At 36.9% G+C, this 10,934-nt stretch overlaps 1 protein-coding gene across 1 annotated transcript in view; it reads right to left on the bottom strand.

The window, feature by feature from the left end:
- Positions 1-266: 266 nt before the first annotated feature.
- Positions 267-10,934, bottom strand: part of triqk (triple QxxK/R motif containing) — a 64,975-nt gene continuing 54,307 nt past the window's right edge. The window contains exon 4 of the mRNA XM_059978702.1: positions 267-3,829. Within this exon, the coding sequence (XP_059834685.1) occupies positions 3,716-3,829 (114 nt within the window). The 3' untranslated portion in view covers positions 267-3,715. The remainder of the gene's footprint in view (positions 3,830-10,934) is intronic.

Genomic DNA, 10,934 nt, shown 5'->3' with positions numbered 1-10,934 from the left:
GCAGCATGGGTCGTAGGGCCAGAAGGGCCTACTAAATAAATAAATAAATAAACTTGCTAAGTCTATTCAAAAGCGTAAGATGAGGAAAAAAAACAAACTACGGACTTAAACGTAATTGAGGGAAAGTAAAATAAGAAATAACACATAGGTAATTTTCCATTTGGCTTCTGTAGGTTGTCATGGATGTGATGCGTTTGTTAATGCTGTTTTGTATGTGAAAGATAATTGCGTAATGTAGCATATTAATTAAATGACAAACAAGTATGCTTGGCAAAACACATTAAGCTTTATAATACTTCTTAATATACCATACACACAAATTTAAGTCAACAAATAAGAGATTGTCTTTCCATTAACAGTATGGTTAAAGTTGTGACAGTAATATTCCAAAGCCTAACAAGAAATGCATTCTCTAAGCAATTGTCAGACTGCAGGTTTGGAAAATTTAAAAATTACATTTACTTATTAAAGGATTGAATCATGATGAAAAGAATTGACAAAATTATTTTAAGGTAAAACAGCGCTTAACATAAGCTATCTGTTGTAATGCTGTTCTTGCAACATGTCCTTCTAAATCTAGGTACAATTACTACTGATTTTATTGCTGTTGTTCCTATTAGATTTAATGCAACATGAGACAACCATTTTAGTTACTTCACTACTGTAACTTCAGACCCATAAATCTGAGGTAGCCAATTCAGCTGGATGATGAAGTGACTTTTCATTGCCCAAAACAGGGCTTTAGATATTTGGGAGTTTGTCTAACTCACAGTTCCTCCCAGCTCTTTGAAGCCAATTATGTTAAACTTATTAATCAAGTGAGGAGAGATCTTGAGCATTGGGAGATGCTTCCTTTATCACTGATAGGTGGAGTAGAAGTGATCAGGATGAATATTTTGCCCAGGTTTTTTTTCTTTTCAGTGCTCTACCCATAATTGTTCCTATATCTACTTTTAAAATGTTGGATGACTCATCAGTAGGTTTACATGGCAGAAAAAGAGGCCCAGTGTGAGACTAAAGTGTTATACTCAAATAAAAAAGTGAGGTTTAGCTTTACCTCATTTAAGGACCTATTATTGGGCTGCCCAATTAAGAGCAATTGTGTCATGGATCAGAGAAGACGTGGATTCAAGATGGGTTCATGTAGAGCAAAATTCAATTGGCGAGTTATCTTTAGCAGCTCTTCCCTTTTTAAATCCAAACGCGTGGAAGAATGTTGAGACTCAGAATGAATGAGTTAACTAAACATTGAAAGTATGGGATAAAATTATGAAAAAAATTAGATCTTCCAAGGACTATATTAAGGGCAACCAGAACTGCATTCATTTCAGATTTTATTCCAGCAAGACTGGATTCTGGTTTTAACAGGTGGGCACAAAGAGGCCTGGTTCTTGTGGATGTTTGATGGTGAGGCAATCAAACGTTTCTCCCAACTTCAAACTGAATTTGACCTTGTATCAAATGACTTTTATAGATTCCTCCAAATTAGACATTACCTTACTTCACACAAAGAATGGAACAATCTTAAAATACAGCCAAATAACTTGGAAACATTTTGGATAGAGATCATCATGGGTAGGACACAATTCCAGAAAATTTTATCTTGTGTATATAAAAAAAGCACCTGGATACAATGGATAACATGTTAGATGTCAAACATAAGTGGGATGTGGAGGTAAATACCATAATAGAAGAGGAAGAGTGGGCGAGGTCTTGGCAGTCATGGCATAAATGCTTGAATAGGCCCAATTGGAGGTAATTTGCTTGGAAAATAAGGATGAGGTACTTTACAACCCTGTTAGTAATATCATTATACTCAGAAAAAAACAGCAGACTTTCCTGGAAAGGCTGTGGCCCAGTGGGAGATTTTGCACATATATTCTGGGACTGTACCAAATTAGGGGAATTTTGGTACAAGGTCAATGAGGAAATAAGAAGGATTTTAGATATAAGTATACCCTTTAAACCTAGTCATTTAATTTTAGGCAACCTCCCGCAATCTGCATTAGAGAAGAATAAGCTATACATGTTAAGAGTCTTGATTCTGATTGCTCATAAAATGATAACTGTCAACTGGCTTAAACCTCACCCACCCACTTTGGAACAATGGATACAGAGACTGAACAAAGTGAACTGGGTAGGTCTGTAGTCTAGTGTATTTTTTTTCTGTGTTGTTTTTTTTTTACGTAGTTCAGTCTAGTTTTTGTACTGTGTCGTGTAACACCATGGTCCTGAAAAAAACGTCATCTTATTTTTACTATGTACTATACCAGTAGTTATGGTTGAAATGACAATAAAAAGTGACTTGACTTGACTTGAAATATCACTGCAAGTTTACAACTGAAAATGGACTCTTACTTGGAAAGACGGAACTCTGTTATCGTGTACCTGGCACAGTGAAAGGCCCATACAGGGGGCTAGTAAAATGTAGGACTTGAGTTGATTTACTGAGGACTGTGATTTTATTTAAAATAGATGTAAATCTACTTTGAGGGGTGATGTAAAGTATGTAGATCATGTGTATGTTTTGTGTTTGTATGTAATTGCATGTATGCGCTCTTTTTTTTTGCCTCTTGCTCCTACTCTCTTCTACCCCTGGTATTGTTAATATGGGTATTTACCATTGGGTAGTGAACTGATAGCAATGCTTGTTTGTAGATATGTGTTTGTTCAAAGAGGTTTAAAAAAATTACATTTACTTATTAAAGGATTGAATCATGATGAAAAGAATTGCTAAGATTATTTTAAGGTTAAAAGAGTGCTTCACATAAGCTATCTGTTGTAATGCTGTTCTTGCAACATGTCCTTCTAAATTTAGGTATAATTACTACTGATTTTATTGCTGTTATTCCTATTAGAGTTAATGCAACATGAGATAACCATTTTAGTTACTCCACCACTGCGACTTCATACCCATAAATCTGAAGTAGCCAATTCCCATAATCAATAATGCTTTCTCCACTTAAAACCTAACATACAAAACTACTAAGTTGTTAGCAACATATTTATTGATTTCATCGTTAACCATTGTTACTTTCATTTGCCTATCTCCATTTCAAAAATCGTAAAACTGCTGCTATACATGGACTGTTTCTGGTACAATAGCGTGTTACATTGTTTGGATCAGCTTAAGACAAAAAACGTCTTATTTACAAACTTGGTGTTAGTGCTGATATTTGATATTTTTCAAAGAGAAATTTTCCTTCCTGCTGAAATTTAGTCTTGCTAATTTTTGTCTGTCTTGTCATTGGTTCCTATTTAAGCTAAAAACATCAGTCAGTATGCGATATACAACCAACTCTGCTCATGCCCTTACTTAATATCCACCAATGCACATTGAGTAACCAGTGATATTTCTTTGTACTCAACTTACGAGTGAAGTACATTGCAGCAGCTCTGCTGCAACCAACTGCGGAACATGTCGGTACAGGTGTCTGATTGAACCAGAGCATTCATGCCATACACTGCTCAGCTTTTCAAAGCAAAACTGAATCTTCAAAAATTAATGAGCACCAATTAAAATATTCTGAAATGCACTTCTTTGAGCACAGGACTTGGCTTGTAAATCTGCTGAATTTGTTGAAAGTAAATCTTGGTATATGAACCCTGAAAAGTCATATATGCTTCTTTTGTAGTCCAACATCCATCTATAAACCCCAGTGGTTTATTTATGCATCACAGAGGATTATGTATCCTTGAAAGAGCCATTCTATTGCTAATTTTCATCCCGGTCTGGATTAAGATCAACTTCTGCGGTGAGTTTCAGATAAAAGAAGCCATAAATAGCCACAAGTAAAATCACTATAGCCGCAATGATGAGTGTCACATCCTACAAAAAGAGAAAAAATATCAATATTAACATTGAACAAACATCAGGACTGTTACTGATGTGGAAACAAAATCTGTTTACTTCAAGTGGATATTTTTCAGAAACAAACAGGATGCATTTTATTTCTGAATGTTAGCAATTAAATTGTTTATATTATATAACTCTCTATATGAAGCTGTGACAGATTACTTTCCAAAGAAATAACCACTGAAACAAACATGCATATTTCCTGATGTTTATTCTGAAAATAACTGTAGAATGATTTTGCCTTGGCAAATAAGAATATACCATTCATGAAAACCATACTTCCATGTGAAGCAAACAGGAAGGGTTGCCCCAGTACAAAGGCAAGACCCACATTTTGAATAAAACATAAGGAGATGCCAGGATTTCTATTAGTAATATGCATACAAATACTCATCTATTTTGATCTATCAGTACGGAATGTAACGAGAGTTCATGCAACATCCAGTCTAAAGTCAAATATTCTTTCTAGCTTTATATAATTGTTAAGGCAATTTGCTCTAAAATAAACATTCTCACTGACAAGAGGAAAAATGGAAGCATGTTGCTCACATCCAAGTACAATGATTATACTGTAAGGGGATATTTTAATACTCAGTGCTCTCCATGATATGAAGCTATTGGTAAGATGCTGTGATTATGCAATATTAAACCTTTCATTTTATTCTTTAATGGAACTGGGGAATGTGACTAATACTAATGACAATTATCAGAACAAAAATTGTAAAAAAATCGGAATGGTAATATTGCGTAACTGAGACACCAATAACATTTAATGAATTTTACATACTGTGTTTATCACAGGGACATATACAGTCCTTCTATAAAGCTAAAATATTTTTCCAAATATTTGTCAGCCACAAGTGTAATTAATTTGGAGGTGGTCTGTGAGCCAATCTTGTAGGATTATTAATTACTATCTATAAAAATCTCATGGAGATTCCAATATCTTCAGAATAGGTACATATATTTTACTGTAGACTAGCAATAACTATTAACCATAACTTCACAAGCACATGTGTCCCACTTGCGTGTTTACAAATATATTACACCACTTTCTCTCTTTGAAAGAGAGTTTTACATGTAAACAATTATGGCAGATTGTATTCATTTGCAATTAATTCTGTTGACTTTATATCCACTGCCCGATCTGACCAAAATGTAAAATGTTGTCTCAATTCTGCACTGACAAATATCCTTTACTTTAAATATCCTTTAGCTTTTTTCTACATCCATTTCTGGAATAAATTTATGATCACTTATTTCTTTTGTGTTTTCTGCTAAATTACACGCAGATTCCCACCCCACACTTTACCCCAATCACGTATCATTTATTACTTGTAATACATAGTACTTCACCAATAATCAACTTCTGTGCATCATTCTTGTTTGCCATTTCTAACCCCCACTCTCTTGTTGCCTAACCTGTTTCTCTTGGCACAGTCCCGATGAACTGTTAGGTTGCAAATAATGATTTTGTTTTTGTTTAAACGGCTATAGCTGCACTCTCTCCTTCAAGTGATGGTGTAAGATCAAAATTGTCTCTGTATCAAATGCTCTGTCGGTTTGAACTCTGTCATCACATTGCATGAATACTGAGGTAGGAAGATAGCTTAGCAATGACTCGTGTTAAACTTGAACAACCTTGAACAAAATTTGTATCTTCAAAGCCTTCCTTTCAGCTCCACCTTTAGTGGCTGGATTTTTAATAATTGCTCGATATGCTTGCACCAAATGAAACATTGGAACAATTAAAGTTCTTTGTCTGACACTAGATCATCAGGTATACCATAAGTTACACAAATCAGTCTTAACGTCTCAATTGTACATTTGATCAATATGTGTGATCTCATGTGCTGGAATCAAATCTATTTAGAATCACCATCAGTAAAGACCAGCAAGCCGTCTTTCTGTCAAAAACAAAGTGGTGTTATGGAAATGGTTGCATTGGCCATCCTTACTCATGTATGGCTGTCTTTGATGATTTTGCCCTGCACTATTCACAGACTCAAGTGTTGACACCAAATTTTCCCGGAACTACTTGGCCATCAAATAAAGCTTCTGGGAATAGCTTTCATATTATATTCTCAGATTCATTGATATAATGTCTCAAGCTATTAAAAAGAAAAATAGAAACAGAGAAAACCTACAGCACAATGCAGGCCCTATGGCCCACAATGTTGTACCAAACACATACTTACTTTAGAAATTACCTTGGGTTACCCATTACCCTCTATTTTTCTAAGCTCCATGTACCTATTTAGGAGTCTCTTAAAAGACCCTATTGTATCTGCCTCCACCACCATCGCTGGCAGCCCATTGCACACATTCATCACTCTCTGTGTAAAAAAACTTACCCCCAACATCCCCCTTGTACCTGCTTCCAAGCCCCTTAAAACTGTGCTCTCTCATGTTTGCCATTTCAGCCCTGGGAAAAAGCCTCTGACTATCTATACAATCAATGCCTCTCACCATCTTATACACCTCTATCAGGTCACCTCTCATCTTCCATTGCTCCAAGGAGAAAAGGCCGAGTTCACTCAACCCATTCTCATAAGGCATGTTCCCCATTCCAGGCAACATCCTTGTAAGTCTCCTTACAATTTCTACATCCTTCCTGCAGTGAGGTGACCAGAACTGAGCACAGTACTCCAAGTGGGGTCTAAGGTCTTACATAGCTGTAGCATTACCTCTTGGCTCTTAAACTCAATCCCACGGTTAATGAAGGCCAATGCCTTCTTAACCACAAAGACAACCTGTGAATGATCAATTTACCTCCCTATTTCAGGTATCCTTTATCAGTCAAACACTTGAATATTTTATTGTAAGATGGTTGCACATCAATGTTTGGATATGACCAGTCTGATCACTGAGAAGATGTTTATTGGCTCACTTCAGAAGTCCAGTTTGCTGTCTTGTCTCATGTTTTTCTGAAGCCATGATGGAAAGTCAGCATTCACAAGGTATATGTTGGGTTCTCCCTATCTGTGTCAGAATCTTCAGCATGGTTCAGTCTAAACAGTAAACACATAACAACCCAGTACTTATCTAATTTCCATTTCCAATGTTTGACCATTTCTTTGTACTTTTATCTTGCTGGTTCTTGTCATTTCTATCATGAAGAATGTGTTTTATGAGTACAATCTGAATCAAAATTTAAAAAAAACAGAAAATGCTGGAAGTACTCAGCATGCCAGCCAAAATCTGTGGAGTGAGAATAGAGTTAATGCTTCAGGACAAAGGCCCTTAGCTGGAATTTGCACAGCATGAAAATGTGACTTCATAACACATCAACACGATTGGCTACTCTAACAAACTCACTGCTGCATTAAAGCACTAAAATAGTATACTTACCGTTACAGCAGTTATGTGTTGAGAGCTAAATAGTTCCACAGCTTAACTAGAATCAACAATAAGGGCTAGGCTATGATATCTACATCTTGTGAATATTTTCTTTTAAAAACTGTATCTTAAACTGAACCTGAAAATGGGTCCATAAAGGATATTTTTAAGTGCCCAGGGACCCTTCAGCTTGTGTCAAAAGGAATACATGTGCTGATTTAGCTCCTACTTAAGTGGGAGGCTCCTGTTGTGAAGATTAGTATGGTCTATTTCTAAACTGGTTGGGACAGAAGAGAAGCAAGGCAGTGAAGTACAACTAGAGAATGGGGTTTATAAAACCACAAGTTTCCTATGGTGTAATCTATTGGCAGATGTTTAAATGCATGTGGTCCTCACCCATTTACTTCTGGGAGGAGGCTGTTTAAATGTGTAATCATTGTCTAAAGTCTGTTATCAGATTGTACCCCAAAAATATGTTCTAATAATATGCAGAATGCAAAGCCAAGACTTGTCCAAACTTTAATGAACTCTACAAGTTATTAAAAGGTGTCAAACTTCAATAGTGCTGACAGAGTTGATGCAATCGAAGGTTCCTGATCATAATAAACTAAATACAAATTTCCACCACAATGATTTTGAATCACATCTGTTTTTAAACAAGCCTGCCACCTCTGGGAGAGTTTAGTGTGTTTTCAGTTGGACTACCAGCTGGAACATTGTAGGGCAACAAGCTAACAAACTTAGAAAGAGACAAGGTCCTAACTTTAAAATGAGAAGCATGAGGACTCTTCTATCCTGACCGATTATTCATCAGAACAGATGGCTGTTGAAAAGAATGTGAGCTTATGGAAAAACCTATGAGCTACAGTTTTGATAGAGTATAAGGTTAAGAAAATCGGAAATAATAACATGATAAAAAGGCTGTACTGTCCTGTAATATCAAAAATATATTGCAACTAATTCACACAAGCTCGATATAATGTTCAACTACTGTAATGTTTATATCCATTTAGGGACAGTTTATCTGTAAGAAAAACATCCACAGAGTACTTAGGCTTTTTTTTGTTCTAATCGCTACATTCATACATCTCAAGAGGCTAAGACTGTGCAAGAGAGCTTCCATTTATTTTCCTGTATCCACAGCTGTGCTCGCAGACCCATCTGGCCACATAGCTACTAATCTTTTCAGGATGTAATAAACAAGTGACACACAACTGCAAACTCCATCTGCTGAGCCCAGTGGACAGCAGAAGCATTTGAAATAATCACTAAAATTCGTGGATACAATGCCATGGCCATTTCTAACATTCTTGTTTTTCCATATGAGAAGGCTTCTGCTGAGTGTCGACTGTAATAAACTGATTAACTTTATTTCTAGGTAACTTGATGAACAAATCTGTATAATGTGGAAAATAACACAATCCTATATGAGCATGACCATGTAGAACGGTACAATATTGCTGGGTCACTGATTTTATCAAAATAAAGAATATTTATAAAAATACAAAATTACACAGGTGAAGTACGCCTCAGGGAGTGTTAGGATGCTGCCGGATTTTTTGCAAAGACTTTAAGCCATGTAAAAGTTGATATTTACCACCATCTAAACTTACTGGATTAGTAGCCCCAAAAAGTAGATTTATTCTGCAGCCAAAGGCTAAAGTAGAACCTGGACCACAGAGAAGGAATCTGGATCTTCCTGTTGTATCATTTCTTTGATCTTTGATAACCTCTGCTCTAAATCATCCTAAAATATAGAAGAAAATTTGGATTCAAACTCAAGTGGTAATCTTTCCCTAGTGACAATGGACTTTGGTCGTTTGAAGAACCCCATGCTGCTGCAATTGACTCCACATAGACTATGCTTGGACCAGAAGACATAGGAGCAGAATTAGGCCATTCAGCCCATTGACTCTGCTCTGCCATTCCATCATGGCTGATCCTAGATCCCACTCAACCGCATACACCTGCCTTCTTGCCATATTTTTTGATGCCTTAATGGTCAGGAAACAATCAACTTCTGCCTTAAATGTACACACAGACTTGGTCTCCACTGCAGTCTGTGGCAGAGCATTCCATAGAGTTACTACTCTCTAGCTAGAAAAATTCCTCCAATCCTCTGTTCTAAACGATCACCTCTCAATTTTGAGGCTATACCCTCTAGTTCTGGATACCCCAGCAGAGGAAACATCATCTCCACATCCATTCGATCCAGCCCTTTCAACATTTGGTAGGCTTTGATGAGATTCCCTGCATTCTTCTAAATTCCAGTGAGTACAGGCCCAAAGCTGCCAAATGCTCCTCATATGTTAACCCCTTCATTCCTGGAATCATCCTCAAGAACCTTGCCTGGACTATCTCCAATGACAACACAACCTTTCTCAGCTATGGGGTCTGAAACTATTAACAATACTCTAAGTGCAGCCTGACTAGTGTCTTATAAAGGCTCAGCATTATCTTCTTGCTTTTATATTCTATTCTCCTTGAAATAAATGCCAACATTGTTTTTGCTTTCTTTACCACAGAATCAACTTGTAAACAAACCATCTGGAGTCCTAAGTCCTTTACACTTCTGATGTTTGAATCTCCTCCCCATTTAGATAAATGTCTGCACTACTGTTTCTTTTACCAAGATGCATTATCATACATTTCCCAACAAAGTATTCCATCTGCCACTTTTTTGCCCATTCTTCTAATTTGTTGATGAGTAAATGACATTCATTGCCTCTCCTTTGTCCATGTTGCTTGTTACTTCCTCGAAGAACTTTAACAGATTTGTCAGGTGAGATTTCCCTTTACAGAAACCATGCTAACTTTGGCTTACTTTGTCATTAGTCTCCAAGCACTCCGAAACCTCATCCTTAATAATGAACTCCAGCATTTTCCTAAGCACTGAGGTTAGGTTAAATGGCCTATATTTTCCTGTCTTCTGTCTTCCTCCCTTCTTAACAGTGGCTAGATGGGAGATGCCAGAGAGTAGTGCTGGATAATTGTTTATCAGGATGGAGGCCGGTGACTAGCGGGGTGCCTTAGGGATCTGTTTTGGGCCCAATGTTGTTTGTAATATACATAAATGATCTGGATGATGGGGTGGTAAATTGGATTAGTAAGTATGCCGATGATACTAAGGTAGGAGGTGTTGTGGATAATGAGGTGGGTTTTCAAAGCTTGCAGGGAGATTTATGCCAGTTAGAAGAATGGGCTGAATGTTGGCAGATGGAGTTTAATGCTGAGAAGTGTGAGATTCTACATTTTGGCAGGAATAATCCAAATAGAACATACAGGGTAAATGGTAGGGCATTGAGGAATGCAGTGGAACAGAGAGATCTAGGAATAACAGTGCATAGTTCCCTGAAGGTGGAGTCTCATGTAGATAGGGTGGTGAAGAAGGCTTTTGGAACGCTGGCCTTTATAAATCAAAGCATTGAGTACAGAAGTAGGGATGTAATGTTAAAATTGTACAAGGCATTGGCAAGGCCAAATTTAGAATATTGTGTGCAGTTCTGGTCACCGAATTATAGGAAAGGTATCAATAAATTCGAGAGAGTGCAGAGACGATTTACTAGGATGTTACCTGGGTTTCAGCACTTAAGTTACAGAGAAAGGTTGAACAAGTTAGGTCTCTATTCATTGGAGCGTAGAAGGTTGAGGGGGGATTTGATCGAGGTATTTAAAATTTTAAGAGGGATAGATAGAGTTGACGTGAATAGGCTGTTTCCATTGAGAGTAGGGGAGATTC

This window comes from Hypanus sabinus, chromosome 1 (assembly GCF_030144855.1).
Source record: "Hypanus sabinus isolate sHypSab1 chromosome 1, sHypSab1.hap1, whole genome shotgun sequence".
Classification (NCBI taxonomy): domain Eukaryota; kingdom Metazoa; phylum Chordata; class Chondrichthyes; order Myliobatiformes; family Dasyatidae; genus Hypanus; species Hypanus sabinus.
This window is presented reverse-complemented; position numbering and strand designations above follow the sequence as displayed.